The sequence below is a fragment of the Ostrea edulis genome, chromosome 4, assembly GCF_947568905.1.
Source record: "Ostrea edulis chromosome 4, xbOstEdul1.1, whole genome shotgun sequence".
In the NCBI taxonomy this organism is placed as follows: Eukaryota; Metazoa; Mollusca; class Bivalvia; order Ostreida; family Ostreidae; genus Ostrea; species Ostrea edulis.
The window spans coordinates 89,896,432-89,914,859 of record NC_079167.1 but is presented as its reverse complement, the minus strand read 5'-3'; the positions used below and the strand labels follow the sequence as shown (position 1 = coordinate 89,914,859).

At 34.0% G+C, this 18,428-nt stretch overlaps 1 protein-coding gene across 1 annotated transcript; it reads left to right on the top strand.

Annotated features, from left to right (window-relative positions):
- Nucleotides 1–624: 624 nt before the first annotated feature.
- LOC125668380 (major facilitator superfamily domain-containing protein 1-like) lies at nt 625–17,614 on the top strand. Its single transcript, XM_048902506.2, has 13 exons — nt 625–712; nt 6,061–6,167; nt 7,940–8,040; nt 8,249–8,304; nt 8,781–8,930; nt 9,084–9,239; nt 10,056–10,171; nt 10,441–10,541; nt 10,941–11,049; nt 11,781–11,918; nt 14,085–14,224; nt 15,109–15,223; nt 15,384–17,614. The coding sequence occupies exons 1-13, from the start codon at nt 697–699 to the stop codon at nt 15,510–15,512; spliced, it is 1,434 nt and encodes a 477-aa protein (XP_048758463.1). The 5' UTR covers nt 625–696; the 3' UTR covers nt 15,513–17,614.
- The last annotated feature ends 814 nt before the right edge of the window (nt 17,615–18,428 follow it).

Here is an 18,428-nt window from a genome sequence, read left to right as displayed (position 1 = left end):
ATGCGGAACAAATGAAAAGTCCACGTTTTTCATCCTCCAAGAAGTTCTTGACAAGGGGATTCGTCTTGGTGACCAAAATAGAACATCCTCATAGTCTTCTGGCTCTAAATCATGAAATGTGTGTTTTTAAATTTTATATTATCTTGTTCACTATCTGTAGTACGTGTGTGATAATAGTACACGCATGATGTAATGAAACCACATGGAATGTGACTCCGATTTTGAAAGAAGAATGCCACTTTTTATACATGTATATTGTAATAGTAGCCATGTTTACCATATAAAGACCTAGATCAGAATCCAGTTTTCAAAGGATACAATGACCTTGCATTCATTTTGATTTGATGAGTAACGTACTATGTACTTTATAACCTTTGGGGGAGCAATAAACCTTATATTATAACTGTAGTATGTTGAAAACATTCAATATGAATGAAGCATTGACATGGTGACTAAGACCAATCTAAGCACGTTGTCTGACACAATCATTTAAGGTGCATAACAGAGGTTACAACTGATATAGATAAGTCAAAGGGTGACAAATCGGGTATATAGATGTTATCAGAAACCACGTGATACACCATCACATAAGATTAGTATATATATATAATTTTTTCGGAAACATTTCGACCCGCACAATTTCAGCATGGTGTAATTATAATAAGTGTTCTGTACAGCGGTCTTTGAATTACATCTATGGATCAGACAGACTGTGAGTATTGAAACACGTGTTTTAGTTGTACCTATGTACCTTTGTACGTCAGTGGTTTAATTAATTAAGCACTTTTATTAACCAATATCCGTGTTCTATTTCGTCCATAGTGATGAGATATCGTAGATTTTGCACTCTCCATGCATCATTTGTTCACCATTTTCTCTTGCGATTTTCATACTTATGTTTTAGTCTTCGCTTTCTATTCCTCTCCAGTGTCATTTATTCTCCAAAGAATGATTGAAATTAAATCAGTATTGTGGATACTTTCTGCCCCCCTCATGCAATGCTTTCATTTATGAAAATCTAAAAAAAAAAATTATTATCATATACAATGTATTTAACAATTTTGATCAAACAAGTTTGTACATATATAATGTATGCACTCGATACAGAAAAATTCTAAAACAAAGCTCTATTCTAATGCCTCCAATCCATCTTCAGTGATATTAAGGTAGCTCATAACACCAAACTCTAATCTATTGGATCGTTAAAACATCTTTGATGAAGTATGATCTCATAATCGAAAGAGTGATACAAGCTCTCAATTATTTTATATGAATATTTTGTGATTTTTTTTTCAGAATGATAAAAAAAAGTGTTTTATTTGCAAATAAGTGATTCTAGAATCCAAATTCTAGAGTCCAAATTTCGATGTGATTTGATGCATGATATACATATCTAACAAAACATGCCTAAACGACTCGGATAGACGGTCTAATATTTTTAATAGAGATATTTATGAAAATCGAAAACATTATTTGTTAATATTTTTTAAATCTACGGATACAATCTTTAAAAAACATGTCAATTAGAAGAAAGATATGTCGGAGAAATATATTTTTTAAACAGAAATTGAAATGAAATTGTTAAAATTCAGAAATATTGTGATTTTTCAAATTTATACCCGGCCCGATCGGAGTTATAAAAAAGTAGTCATAGAGAACATTGCAATCAGAAAACTACATTCGCTTGCTGTAAATTGGTTTACAAACTAAATGAATTTATAAAGGAAACTAATTTCTTGATGAAAAGTGCATACAATTAGCAACAATGTGATTATTTTAGTAATTTCTATCAATTTTGATCGGGATCAGTACTTTCCTCTCTCGTTTGATTCAAATCTAAAATATAGCAATATTTCTGAAATTTGGTCATTTCATTTCAATTTCTTTTTAAAATATATTTGTCTAATATATCTTTTTTTTTCTAAATGACATGTTTTCTGAAGATTTTATCCGTAGATTAAAAAATATTGAAAAATAACATTTTCAATTTTCATGAATTTTTTCCCTCGAAAACATTAGAAAGCCTATTTGAGTCTTCTGGGAATTTTTTTTTATTAGATATTCATATCATGCACCAAATCACGTCGAGATTTAAACTCTAGAATTTTTAATTTGCAAACAAATTACCTTTTCTATCATTCGAAAAAAAACCCCACAAAAATGATATAAAATAACTGAGAGCGTGTATTACTTTTTCGATGATGAAATCATGCTTTATAAAATTTTAGTGTAATGAGCCAACGTAAGGGTAAGTCTAGTAGATATGCAATCAGAAATCTGTTTAGTTGGGAATGCTTATACATGCAAGGTGAAGATAACGAACAGTGATCAATCTCATAACTCCTACAAGCAATACAAAATAGATAGTTGGGCAAACACGGACCCCTGGTCACACCAGAGGTAAGATCAGGTGCCTAGGAGGAGTAAGCATCCCCTGTTGACCGGTCACACCCGCCGTGAGCCCCATATCCATATCCTGTACATCTATAGAATATTGTGAGAATATTAAGTGTAAAGGTCAGGGGGTGTTAATCCCCTTTATTATGTGTTTGGAATGTCTTCATCACTAAAGTAGGTCCTTAATATATACGAGAAGTGAAGGTTACGAACAGTGATAAATACCTTTCATCCCATAAAGAATAAAATACAAAATTAAGAGTAAGAGATACACCAAACCTTGGATACAGCAGAGCTAGGTATGGACAAGGTGTATTGAAGAAAGAAGAAGGACAACTACCAAATAAGATCTCATTTAGTTTTATGTAAATTAAAAAAAAAAATACATTGTTTTTATCTTCAACGGTTTCAGCATTTCTAATTGAGTGAAAGATATTAATTCGTTTACTGAAATAGGATATTTCCACTGTTTTATTTACATTCTGGTAGTTTGTTTTAGAATAACACAAATGCATTCCAATACACATAGCAGACCGATTAATGACACAAATACTATTCTTCTATCGATTCAAGATCAAATGTTAATCTATCTTCTCCACGAACAATCCATTTTATACAAACCACAAGACAATATTCATGTTCGAACATGTACGAGTATGACAAAAAAAAGTTTTACTTTATTCAAAAGTGAAAGGTTAAAAAGTTCTTCGGTTCTTGTCCTTCCTAGTTCGTTCCTACGCAGTTGGGTATTGGAGCAAATTTAACCAGTACATGAAATTGCAAAAGATAGTAATTTGTACATATGTCTACCGGTATTACAAGTTACATTTAACATTATTTCTTCGTTGCACAACAATTTACACTGAATACGTTACAATTAATTTCATTTAAAAGAAATAAGAATACATCGGTTCCGATCCTTTCTCTTTTTATATTGTGTGGAAGAGTTTAGGATTCATCTGTCATTCCGCCTACTGAAGGTTTGTCAAAAGTTTCAGGATCATATTCAGGCGTGTGATATGTTGGAGTGGTTTAATTCTAATTAGATAAAATGGAGGGTGAGTAAACATATAAAGTAGAAAGAAAAGAAAAAAATATAAGACTATAATACAAATCAAAGTAACGAAGGAGAAAACATAGTTACTATATATTCAAAGTATGTTACTATCCAAAGCAAATATCGAAGGCCGGCATAAATTAGAACTGCGTGTGGTAAGGATTTTCTGATCTTGCAGAATTAGATGAATAATTATGCCACGATTTTGAATGAGAGGGCAAATTGTTTTGCATTTGTCGGTCGGTCGGTCGGTAAATCAAGTCTTTTCCTCTTAATATCCAAATAACCCTTTTGCTTGACAGTCACCAAACTTGGTAAAGTGGTTGTCCTAGAGAGTCAGAGAGTAGGCGATCACTACTGATTTTGAGGTTATAAGGTCAAAGGTCATGGGTAAAACTGGACAAAGTAAGACATTGTCCGCTCAATGTCTTGAGAACGCTTTGCTTGACGGTTATTAAACTTGGTAAGCTGGTTCTAACTATACGGAGTAGATGACCTCTATAACTCACATTTGGGATCACAAGGTCAAAGATCAAGGGTCAAACTAAATATAAGATATTGTCCACTCCATATCTTGAGAACCATTTGCTTGATATACATCAAAGTTGGTACTCTGGTTTTTCCTAAGAAGCAGATATTTCCCATTGATTTTGAGGTGACAAGGTTAAAGGCCAAGGGCCAAACTGCATGGACACAGTAAAATATTGTCTGCTCAATTTTGCTCGAAATACATTAAACTTGGTAAAACTAGTTCTGCCTAAAGAGTACATGATTCCTTTTAATTTTGAGGTAACAAAGTCAATGGTCAACTTTTCTCAACATACAGCCCAGTAGCTAAGTACTTCGTTACTAGCTTGAAAATACGGATGTAAATTTAATTGCTGGGATAAAATTTAGAAATTCATTTCAAAATTAAGGATTATCTCCCTCATGCATAGCTCTTATCCTTGGACGAATTTGACCCCAGTTTTTTGGCACTCTAGTTTTCCTTTTAGCTCTTACAAGTTTATTGTTATTTCGAATTTCCATGGCTTGAGCATCACTGAAGATACATTATTTATCGAAATGCACATCTGGTGCATCAAAATTGGTACCGTATAAGTTTTACATCTAAGAAATTGTCCGCCCAATATCTTGAGAGGCCTTTCCTTGACATACACCAAACTTGGTACACTGGTGCCCCAACAAGAGTAGCTGGTCCCCATTGGTTTTCAAGTTACAGAGTGAAAGGTCACAACTCAAATGACTGCTTATTTGGAAATGTCTGCTCAGTATCTTTAGAGATCAAACTTATTACTATGGTTGCCCCTGAATAGAGTAGTAAATAACCTATATTTTTCATTATCACTACAGACATTCTAAAGGTTAAGTAGGTCTTCTTCAAAATTACCAAGGGGATATATGTTTCTTAAACATTTCTCCTTTTTTAAAATAGTATTCTCGATCTAAAAACATGGAGTTTGGGAAGACATTTCTGATATTGTTAGATATCGAGAAATAAGCATCAGCATTTTAATTTTGATATTAAGTCGATGTCGCTATGCATTATACGTACTGTATCAATTTATTGGTCAGATGTAACTTAGATTTCAGGTCTAACGCAAGGTCATAGGATATTCAAGAATTTGGAAGAATCGAGTGAAGTAGGATTTTGCTGTTGTTTACGTAGGATTTGCTATCAGTTGATCAAACAACAATGTAAATCGGTCATTAATACACGAAATGCTCCAATAAAAAGACGTTTTGAAGGATTTAAATGTTTGGGTAATATTTTGATTTTGAAATAAAAATTAGTAGATAATACAAAAATAAAGATAGTTTCATAGGAAACCTTTACGGTAAAAATGGGTTTTTAGCAATATTAAAACACTCACAAATGGTTTTACAAAAGCCTATGGTAATTGTTTTTGGGGGGTATCCTATGCCGTTAAAATTGTGATACGTTTTAGATTAGTGTTGTCTTTACAGCATGACACAGATGACACACAATGTTAGTCTTGCGTTGGTTTAATATTATGGTAAATGTTTTAAACCATTCATTCGCCGAGGGAGACACTGTGATATTGAACAGCACATGCACGATCAACAAAGTGTATCGAAGCCGCGGCATATATTGTTTAATATGTGGATATTGCTAATAACCGGTGACGTTACACCAACATGCCATGTTTTAACTTTTGTGCTATTTATACATGTACATAGTGTCAGTCGGTCACTAATGGGGGTCGAATGATGTCAACAACAGTACAACATGTCTGTAATTCTAGTAACCTTGGGCTATGTTTTGATTGGATATAAATACCGGGTATCATGATACACATATACAATTGTCCGCTGACTTACTTTGGGTATTTATCTGTAACAGAGATCGGGTGGACAAACAAACGTCCGGCTGATATAACAGATAACTGAATTCGATATTGAATTCGTTCGACTTTTTGCACGAGATAAGCAGTAAATGTTGGATAAAATTTGAGACACACAGGTATAACATACATATAAAACAGGTGTATTGCTTTGTGTAAGTTTGATTTGTTTGTATGACGTAATGTTAAAAAACCCACTACCTTTAGCTGTGGTTATTATTTTGTGTACTAATAATACAGGGAGATGGAGATACCTACTGCTGGCGTGTGACTGCCTCATTGCCTTTGGGTGTTTTTATTGTGTTGATATTCCAAGTGCTCTACAGACAGAACTTCAGAGCTCACATGTAAGCCATCATGATATATGTCATAAATCATGATTTGTTGAAATGTTTTAAGTTCATTTATCAAGGCTTTTATCTATTCTCGTTACCATAAGTACATGTAATGGCTGTTATGTTGATTGATTGTATATTGTGTAGCGTCCCTCTCGAGAATACTTCACTCATATGGAGACGTCCTGGTTTGTATAGGAGAGATAAAAGGAAATGTTCTGCCAAATTTTATAACACTAATTTTTAAGCTCCCCGAAAAGTTTCGGGGGAGCATATAGTTGCTGTCATATCTGTTCGTCCGTCCGAGCTCGTATCCCCGAAACCGTTCGTCAGAAATTGATAGAATTCATCACAAATGTTCTTTGAGACAAAGACTTGTAGACCAAGATTATTTTGGAATGGTCACGGTCACTCAGAACATGTGAAAGTTCCAATTTCAACAGTTTTTGATAAAAAGAAAGTTCCCATCTCCTAAACCTTTCACCAGAAATTCATCATAATTGATCAAAAATATTTCTTGGGACAGGGTGCTATTTGACCAAGGTCATTTTGGAAAGGGAAAGGTCACTCAGAACATTCCGTATATTAGGGAAAAGCTCATTATTTCAACAGTTTTTGAACAGGTATTGATCAGATATCACACAAATAAGTGACAGGCAAATGGCTTTAGACAAAGGTTTTTCAAGGTAATTTTGGAAAGGTCAAGGTCACTCAGAATATATACCGTATATAAGGTAGGTGCTCCTTATTTCAATGAAAGGTATTCCTTATTTCAACAGTTTCTAAACAGGTATTAATCATATATCATTCAAATAAGTACACGTAGTAGGCAGATTGCTTTCAGACAAAGGTCACTGAAGGTCTTTAGTAAAGGTCAAAGTCACTCAACAGATACCTTGTATATTTTTAAAAAAAACTCATTTCAACAGTTATTGATCCGTGTGCGAGTCATTCGTCATACGAAGTACATGTAGTTCATTGGTTAAATGCATCCATCAGTTTTACTGATATTCTTATTTCAAGTATGAAAATAGAAATTATCTTACCTAGGCTGATGAAGATGAAGTTTACATACATCCAGTGGGGTATTCTCTTTAGAGAAGTCGAGAGGCAAGGCCTTCATCGACTTCTCTTCGCAAGCATTCATGTTTTGATTCTGGAAAACGTGTAAATGCAGGAGTCGGTGACGGTTTATGCATTACTGCTAAATGTTTGAACACAAGTTGTCTGTTGCGTAAATCCAGGCACATCTGAGTCGAAACGTCGGTCGAAGCATAAACCGTCACCGACTCCGGCATTTACACGTTTTCCAGAATCAAAATATGAATGCTTGCGAAGAGAAGTCGATGAAGACTATGCCTCTCGACTTCTGTAAAGAGAATATCGGTGGGGTTGTTGTTGTTGTTATTATGTGGAATTCAAACCTTGAGAGATCACCATCGTGACGTTTATTACGTTGATATTAATGTACATGTACGTCACATCCTGGCATCAAACTGTGAAAATGGCAAACTGATTTTAATTGGCTGTGCCACTATCCTTCTTCTCTTTCCTCTTTGAACTGTTTTTATACGAAAGGAATAATAATAATATCAATAACTACTCTCCTTAGATTCTCCTTAACCCCCTTCTCTCTCTGATTTATTTCAGATTTTCTGTTAGTTTGTAATTGTTGTACTGCAAGTTTAATATTATTTGATATCGTGCATTGTACTTTTCTGATGGAGCTCTTGGTCTGTTAACGAAATAGTTCGTCTATTTCATGAATTTCCCTCTTCTATTAGACAAACTGTACTGATGTGCCAAAAAACGAAACTTGTTGTGAGGAATGCCTCGGGATCGGGCCAGACCACTACAATCAACTCTACGCCGTCTTCTCATGGACGTGAGTTTATCTTATCAACAATTGCAATGATTATAAAATTAATCTAAGTGTTCATGTACTACTAGAGATTAGATATTCGATGATCATCAAAAAGCACTCTTAGTGTTTATGTACTAATGATAACACACATATTCTATAATAATAATAATAGCTATTTAGTCTTTTTGCATTCATTGAAATGTTTATTGTTGATGTGTTTTATTTTCAGAAACGCCGTGATTGTGTTGCCTATCGGGGTTCTGCTGGATCGCATTGGAAACAGAAGTAATCATCCATCTTTATCATTTAATATCATGTGTTGTAGTTTTTCATTTTCATTGTACACCAAATTTCTTTGATTTCAAAACCACGAAATCACATGATCAAACCGGTACTTTTTACATACGAAGGAAAACAAACATTAACTGTCTATGAATATACATACCACCGGCCTCTTTTGTCTTTAGCAAAGACGCTTTGGTGAATGAAACACGGCCTCACAGTCTTTTAAACTGTTTCCGTTATACATATGAATTTTAATCTCGAGCGAAATTGTATTCTTGTCCGGTGTTATGTACAATTCTTATTCTAATTCCATTGAGCAAAGACTATTTATTACAGCAATTTCCTTTTTATCCATAAATACTTTCTATGTAAAAACTTTTGAGAGAGAGAGAGATAGATAGAGAGAAATGTTCTTGCATACGTCTTACTTTACAATAAGAAGCATAAACTACTGTCACTGTTCTTTGTAATTTCAGTAACATCGATAGTATCCACGTTGATGGCTGCTTTTGGGGCAGCTTTATTTGCTTTGTCGGTGACGTCATGGTTCCGAATGACGGCAGCCATGTTCCCAATGATGATCGTAAGTCGAGGGATTCTGGGAGCAGCAAACGGAGGATGTCAACGTATGCATATTGACTGCCATAAAAAAGCTAGATATAGCAAAATCTAAATTCTATAGATCATACACATGGATTGAGAAACTTTTATGCATACATGTACATGTAGATCCCTAGACTTTTCTTACTTGTAACCTTGTTCTCTGTGTAACATTACAGTTGTACAGGATCGAGTCATAGCGTACTGGTTCCCTGATAAACTTGGTCTGGCCTTCGGAGCCATTGTTAGCGTCATCAGATGTGGTAACGTTTTAAACTTTTTCATCACGTCGAACATTGCCAAGGATCATGGAGTTCCATTTGCTCTCTGGACAGGTGAATGTCAAGAAAATAATATATAACCATATAAATTCAAGACAAAAACGATAATTTACTACGAACGTGCACGTACAATAAGGTACTCTGTGACGGTAAAGTGTATACACTACATGTATAAGACTTGAAACGATTAAACAGGCTGGTTCAGTTTTGTTTGCAAGGTATTAAGTGTACTTATACATATATAGAGCACACGAATGACCATATGCCCACACGAACAACATCGTAAGTGTCCTGCCATTACTCTGCTTTATATGATTTCTCTTACTTTGTTAGATCAGTCTCGTTTAAAATCAGCACTTCGCAAATTACATGGTCGTTATAAAGATCTTCTTTGTTAATGCAGCCTATCATTGGGTCAAAATCTGTCTTACATGTTTCTTACCGATTGTTAGGCCGTTCTTGGCACACTAATTTTGGCTACAGATGACTCCGTTTGCCTTATCAAGACATAGGGATAATGGCGGATGTGGCCGGTCGACAGGGGATGCTTACTCCTCCTAAGCACCTGATCCCACATCTGGTGTGCCCAGGAGTCCGTGTATGTCCAACTCTTTAATTTGCATTTCTTGAGGGGGTTGTGAGATTGATCTCTGTTCCTTATCTCCACTTTCCATGCAAGAGTTGCTGGGGAAACAGCATGTACTTTGCTAATAAAACAGTCACATGGTCAACATCCGACATTATTGGACATAGATTTATGGGATGACCAGATTAGGAACAAACGAAATAAACCAATTTTAATTTATCAAAACAAACAAATGGACATTGTTGATATAAAGAAAAAATGCAATTTTTCCAATTTCTTGGCAGGTGTGATGATGTGTGGTGTCGGGTTTCTGGCTGCAGTGGGGTACTGCATTTTAGACACAATTGGTTGTCGTAAAATGGACAAGAATCACGTGTTCAATGTTAAATCTCCACCGTTGGTGAGTAACACAAGTAAACGTGCGCCATCTTCTTTTATATATGTAGATATGTGAGGACAAGGTTTCGTCCATGTAATCCAAGACTCGGAAATTTACGTACGTGCACAGTATTCATGCAATATCAGCCGAAACTACAGCAATTTCTATCAGAATTAAATGATATTTAAGTTCAGAGTCCATGTAATGAATGAAAGCAATTTAGAAATAAGTATAATTGCATAATGTATGTAAATGCATGCTGGGAATACATAGTTTTCTGTTTCCTGTAGAAATGTAGCGATATAAGAAAATTCCCCCTGTCTTACTGGCTGGTGGCTGTGATGATCTCCACTTACTACAGCTGTTTTATTCCTTACGTGGCTAACGGGAGGTAAGACCAACGCAAGTGTTCAACCTCAGACGAGTTCCATCTATTTACTGTCCGCTCTGTTTCTTTCTTACCGCCATATTACATTGTTACTTGTATATGTTTACATTTTAACATGCATATGAATCTCTGGTGACCTACAATGTATCATATACCGGTATTGTAAATATTGTTTGTACCACTTAACATGGTTTGAGCGAAATTATTATTAAAATTAAAATTATTATTAGAATTTCCCGAAATTAAATACTCGCACACCATTCTGATTTGGACTTCCTGTATCGATACATGTAACATTATATAAAATCTGCAAAGCATTTCCCGATTTCTGTGTCTTATTTTTACTGTCATAATTTTCTGTCTGTTACTTTAGAAATGTTTATTGTTGATTTTCATTCCCAGTAAATTCATACAAGACAAGTACGGTTATTCCCGCGTGAAGTCATCGTACATAAATGGGGCTGTATATGACGTATCCATTGTCGTCTGCCTGTCCACGGGTCTATTTCTAGTAAGATCATTGCAATATTTATACCTTATTTTAAACGTCTAAGTACATGTATGCACCTTCATCTTCTTCACAACAACTGTAAATCCTAATATGTGAATATTTATATATGTAATTCGCCCGCTCTGATTAAAAACGTACATCTTTTTACACTAAACGTAACTCTTTAAAAGATTAATTTTAGATCGCTGTTTAATATTATCAGGTAGATATCTATATATTTGGTCCATCATGAAGTTTTTATTTCAAATATTTAGGGTTGGAGATTAAAACGTACATCTGTTTTACAATAAATATATCTCATAAAATATTGTTATACACTATAATGTAAATATCTGTTATTTGTAAAATCTGTCGTTAGGTTGAATGCTGCCTGATGTGTTTCGTACCAATTGTTAGTCCCTTCTAAACAAACTGATAACTCCGTTAAAAGAACTCGCGGTGGGTGTGACCGGTTAACAGGGGATGTTTATTCCTCCTAGGTACCTGATCCCACCTCTGGTGGGTCCGTGTTTGCCCTGCTCCTTTATGGGATTTATGAGATTGATCACTATTCGTTATCATCACTTTTCATCAAATTCATCAGCGATATATTTTTCCCAAACATCTAATTCTTGAGATGAAAAACGTAACAGTGAACTGCAACATGTAGTACTTCATGAAATATTCAAAGAAATAACTTTTTAGGTACAATCTTTGAGGTAATATGATTTATTCCTTCGTTTTGTATCCAGGACAGATTTGGAGGAAGAGCAATCTCAGCGACTGTTGGTGGCGCCCTCTGTGTTCCTGTTATCATCTCCCTTTCCTTTTTTGAGCTACCTCCTCTGCTACTAACTATTTGTTTTGGAGCCTTTTACTCGGTCACAGTTGTACGTATCAATAACCAGCTTTTCAAAGTATTCATGTTGACTTTATATGTGTTATCCTCATTAAAAGTATACTTTAATTCATTAAATATGTGTAATTGGATTCGTTTCGTTAATGAATGCATATTTTTATGTCACGTTGAAAGGTCGTTTACATGTCAAATTCGTTGTCTGAAACGTGTTACGTCTTTCTTTTGGACATAACTTTCATTTTTGAAAATGCATTAGGGTAAGAACTGCACCGCTTCAAGTGCGTTTACGCTTCATGAAAAGCATGCCGACGTGAACGGTTTCAGTTTATATCCTCATGCATTTTCAAAAATAAATTTATCTTTTTATTTGCAAATTTTAGTATTTGATAATAACATTCATACATACATTCACACACATAGTTTAGTTATAATAACATAATAAGGTTGACAGTACCAAGTAAAGAGAGGAAAGGCATTAATCAAAAATATTTTTCCATAATATAAATTTATGTCTTATCTTTACATTATATTTTCATTTCTGTCGGAATTCCCCGCTGTTAGAATAGACTTACTATATTTATCAAGTAGTTCTGTATTCATGCGCGCATCATTTACAACTGCATCGCGTTCATGAAAAGATGGTTATCCTTACAATTTGTAAAGATGTCAAAGGCAAAAAAAAATAAAAAAAATGTACCCTAAATTTTATTTCTTTTTACTTCTGCTTCATACTTAATATATTATTGAAAATAGATATTAAAGGTAAACTAACAGTTTTTAAATCGAGGCAGGCTACTGACAAACAAGTTGATGGTGTAGGGGTTTCAACAGTCTCGTTTAAAGTCAGCATTTCGCAAATTCTGTGGTCGTTATAACAATTTACATGTAGCTTGCCAATACAACCTATCATAGGGTCAAATGCAGTCTGACGTGTTTCATACCGATTGTTAGGCCGTTGTTTGCATACTAATTTTTACTAATCATAACTCCGTTTACCTTATCAATATACAGGGCTCACGGCGGATGTGACCGGTCGACAGGGGATCCTTACTCCTTCTAGGCACCTGACCCCATCTCTAGTATATCCAGGGGTCCGTGTTTTGCCTAGCTCTCTATTTTGTATTGCTTATAGGAGTTATGAGATTGATCACTGTTCGTTATCTTCACCTTTCATTAGAGTAAACAGCATAAACAACATAGTCCTGTCACTTACCACACAATATAACAGAATATATGAATCTCAAAAAGGGAAGTAACTCAGTTGCCTGCAATACTACGGAAATGACGTCATCCACTAGTCTTACTAATAATTCCTTCTTAGACAGTGAATATAAGGTACATGTATACATGAAAACACCTTGATTAAGACAACAATAATGTAAATTACATTAATTATTTTCCACATATGAAACGCCTTTGAAAGTAGTTAGTGCCGATAGGAAGAAATGAAGACACTGTGATAATGATAGTGTGATAAAAAATAATCTTTTTTTATATTGGATTATTTTTCACCAGTTATGATGTGGCCCTGTGTAATGCATTTACAGATGGCTGTGGCCTTGTGTAGTGCATTTACAGACGGCTGTATACATACAGAAGGAAAAATATATTCAGATAAAATCGAAAATGTACATCTCCATAACTATGCATACAAACAGAATATGCAAGGCTCCGTAAGTGTAAATGGAATTTATTTCACCCATAAAGACAGGGTTTCTTTGATACACCATTTCACTCGTGCTTAGGAATTAGAACTCGTGGATATATGTTATTTCAAAAATCACGTGCCACTCGTGAAATAAATTCCATATCCAACCACAGAACGTCGAACATACTTTATGAAAGATCAAGGAGGTATGCTACACCAGAGAAATTTGATATGGATGAAAAGTGGAAGATATACATGTACAACAATATTTGAAATTGAAAACTTTCAAATTTACTTTATTAAGTAAAAAAAAATGCAGTTTTAGTTGAAAGCAATCTGAGAAAAATTTAAAACCCCTGCTGGACTCGAACAAGTGATCTACAGTTCAGCAGTCGACATGTTAACTTACTGAGGTACCCAGCTAGGCGATAATTTTTTTTAATGAATAGACAAATATTGCTGATATCTATATTTTCATCCATCTTTTAAAAGGAAGTCAGCCATTATGACGATGTAGAGTACCTCCTTAATGTCTATCGTTTTATATAGGTAAGTCTTTGGCCTTCTATTGCTAAAGTTGTCCCGCTTGCAACTGTTGGAACTGCAAATGGAATAGCGGCATTTCTTCAAGGATTAAACGTTGGTCTTACTAACCTTGGGATGGGCAAAATCCTCGGAGCTGTTGAAGAGTAAGTAACTCTTCTACGTTTTCCATGCCATTGCCTATCTTTATAGCTTTTCTATATCATTGCTTTTTATACCATTGCCTATCTTTAAAGCTTTTCATACAATTAACTCTCTTTAAACTTTTTTTTAAAAATTATATCGTTGAGTCTCTCTAAAGTTGATATCATTGATTTTCTTTAACGTTTTTATATCGTAGACTCTCCTTAAAACGTTTCTGATATCGTTGAGTCTCTTTAAAGCTTTTTATATACATGTAACGACTATTTTTATACTGATTCACGATTTTCCGCAAACTTTAATTTTTCGCTTTTAATGATCAAAATCTACTGTCTAATGTGTTGAAAATGTTTCACAAAATAAACTAAGGTTATACATTATCACAGAAGCTCATTTTAAAGAGTTTATCATTTGTTTTCTAAACAAAGATTGCGGTATGTTATTGTTTACTAAGTTTTCAAAAGAAATGGATATATATCTAAGTTTATCATAAATATCACATTTCAAGTGTTCTTTAGTTAAAATGTTTCATCTAAAAGTTAAATTTGTCACTGCTTCATATTTCAAAATTAATATTTCACTGGTTACATGTAAAAGACTCGAGTCTTGATTTACATAACATAGACTTCAAGCTAAAATATTGCTTTTATTTTTGCATTCAGAAGGTGGCTGTCAATATTAAATGAGTTATATTTTTAATATTATAAATAAAAAATGAAAAAATATTGTTTTCAAAAATCGTGAACTAGTCCCTTTAAAGCTCTTTATACCACTGGCTCTCTTTGACATTTAAGTGATTATGAGATTTGTACCCGACATTTCCCTTCTCTACAATAAAATCATGAATTGTGTAATTGCACTAAACCTTGACATTTTCATTGAATAAAAGGTCGGATATGAACAACAGACTTACCAAGTGGAAGATAGCCCTGACAGTGTTATTATGTCAGGCCTCCATTTGTACCATACTCGGTATATGGCTTAACGTCAGCGAAAAAATGAAGGTGTGTTTTTCATTTTGTTAAAGTACAGCCATGAACTGCTCGCATTAATTTCAAAATTCTACACGTCCTCTCTCTCTCTCTCTCTCTCTCTCTCTCTCTCTCTCTCTCTCTCTGAATTCGTATTGATTATGTTTCTGTAATTTTTCATGTACCTCTTTAGAAAGGATCCTTGAATGGACGATACAAGAAGCTGGTGACTATTACAACTACTAATGAGAAATCGCCACTGATAGAGAGCAAAGAAGACTTCTACGAGTCTATCGACTCCGGTTACTCTATTCAAACTTAGTGAAATAATAGTATCATTGAAAAGTATGCGGGTCATATTTTTATTGAACAATACTCATGTTTATCAATGGATTGTCTGTGATAATGATGAACTCTTTCAAGGTATATTATATCTAAACTAAAAGTATTAACCTTCAATTAGATGGAAAAACATGTATATTTATTTTTAAAAAGCAGCACATGTGCTATGTACCTAAAACTGTGTGGTCCGTATTGTTCTCTGAAAAACCTATCGATAATATTTTTGCAAAAAGCAATTGATATAATAATGCGGTGCTGACTAAAACCCGGTCTCGGTCCCAGTCTTCGGTCTCGGTACCGCGACTCAATTCAATTCAAGTTTCGGCCATGGCCCCAGATTTTTATATTTGATAAAAACATAATACATCAGAATATTTGAGCCCCATTCCTCGTTAATTTAGATACGACAACTCATGCCTGCATTTTGATAGTTGATTGGTCATATTATTTTCTTCTTTTCGTTAAATGGATGTGAAAACTCCGGGACCGGTGGAACCGACAAATAAAAACAACGCTAAAAGCCGGTCACGGTCTCTACATGTTCCCTCAATAGCCGCTTTAGGGAGGTATGCTACACCCGAGACATTTGATATGGATGAAAAGTGGAGAATATGAACAATAATAATTTGAAATTGAAAACTTTCAAATATTCTTTATTTAGTCAAAAAATACAGTTTTAGTTGAAAGTAATCTGAGAAAAGTTAAAAACCCCTGCGGGACTCGAACACGTGATCTACAGTTCATGCGTTGACGTTCTAACCTACTGAGTTACTCAGCTAGGCGATAATTTTTTTAATGAATAGACAAATATTGCTGATATTCATATTTTCATCCATATTTTAAAAGGAAGTCAGCCATTATGACGATGTAGAGTACCTCCTTAATCTTCCTTTTCATAAAAAAGATAAGGACGTGGTACTCGATGACATCCCTTGCTTTGTATGTATATATTTCTGATTTATTGTGTGTGGGTTTTTTTTATTCCAATTTTTATATTTATGTCAGAATCGAATTCAACTACGTGACATTTTCTCCCAAATGAACGGCCGCCGTTCATTACCTTTGCATAAGATAAGGATGTAGAAGATAAATAATATATATAGCTTATTTGTTCATTTATTTTATTTCTTGTATTCAGGTAAAAAAGTCTTGAAAGATTTGTATCCTCTATTCCGAACCCGATCTCTTTATATGAGTATACTTTTTACATATACACATACATGTATACCGAGACCGGGTTTTAGTCGATACCTAATAATGCATAGTTAAAATACACACATATTAATGAAGAAATCGTGTCTTTCTTTCACAAACAAGCTACATTATGTAGCAACACAATTAATTAAAATTCAACGTTACAATCACACATTAAATATGAAGTCGTTTACGATTCTAAATAACGGGGGTGTGTACGTTTGTGACTGAAGGCGTCACGTGCTTTTGTGTACTATACTAGTCTTTGCTTTTCAGTCGCGGTTGCGTTTGATTGATGGATTGTATATTGTTGAACGTTATAAGTTTTAAACCCACACAGATTTAAATACAAAACATATTGATAGGAAATATATGTAAATGTTGAAGTTATTTGTATTGAGAAAGACGCTTGTAGCGAAGTGTTGGGGACGAGCAGTTCTTATTCGTTATAAACGTAATTCGTTATATCCAATAAATTCACATTGTTTTAAAACTACAAGGAATAAAATTCACTTCGCTTTAAGCTTAGGTCACTGTAGCTGTGTTTTACTGTGTAAAACGATGAAAACCAGACTAAGCCAGCATCTACGTTATGTCAATTTCCCCAAATTTCCATTGTTTAACATGTATATTCCATTGAAATACAAATAAGCTGGACAATTTCTTAATTGATTGACACATGTTTGACATATTTATTTCAACAAAGCTAGGGAATGAGAGATATCCTATGTATATTTCTACAAGAAATTTGTTTTCACTACATTAGTGAATTTTGTAATATCACAAATTATATTTTTTGAAAGTTGTACCGTATAACATATTTGTATGGTTTGATATAGTGTATATTTCTGTCATAATGATAGTTACAATAAAAGTATCCATACGTTGGTTCGTCCTCGTAATAAATTATGATAGAAAGGTAAAATTTTAAACGTAGATCACTGAATTATATATGATAAAACCCGCCATGTTTGCTGTTTGTTTTAATTGAAACTTATACGTGGTTAACCTTTTCTTATTTATTGCTAATGAACTGACTTTAATGAAGACTTAGGTCAGTTTATCATGTAATCGGATGGCTCTCGTATCTCAGAAACTCTTTTGCTATTTTGCCCCACGTCGATAAGCCCAAAATATTCTTGAGTTAAAGGTCTGTCCATCAGTCTCTCTCTCTCTCTCTCTCTCTTTCCATTTCACTTTGTGTTTGAGCCTTAACTTTGTACGAGAAATTCATTAGAAACTTGTCGCAAAGAATGGTTACGTTATATATTATTACCAGGGTTCAGCATTAGTGTAAGACCAAAGTAAACAAAAACATGGGAATATATCTAAAGCAATTTTTGTGCATATATGTATGTTGCGTAAGCCAAGATGGCAATTGCTCAAAGACCAGTCCCGTGAAAACAGATTTTGTTTTACTAATACTTTTAGTGTACATTGCATTCTCAAAACGTGGAAATGTGAATATTTCTTTTTGACAATACGAATTAAGACAAGAAAATTATTTTTTTAAATTGTATCATTGAAATTAAAGAATGAAAAAGGTGAAGACACATGTTACGAATATTGATAAATTTCACAAATCCTATACATAATACAAAATTGAGAGCTGAGCAAACACAGGCTTTGGAAAATTGGAACAGATGGTCTCAGCTTTTCCTTGAATCAAAAGCAAACAAACTGAAATTTTCAGATTTTGTTT

Excerpts from the sequence above, each read along its gene's own strand:
- LOC125668380 (XM_048902506.2), top strand. Across the intron at positions 8,305-8,780 it reads GGATCGCATTGGAAACAGAA|TAACATCGATAGTATCCACG; the intron begins GTAATCATCCAT and ends TTGTAATTTCAG. Across the intron at positions 11,050-11,780 it reads TGTCCACGGGTCTATTTCTA|GACAGATTTGGAGGAAGAGC; the intron begins GTAAGATCATTG and ends TTTTGTATCCAG.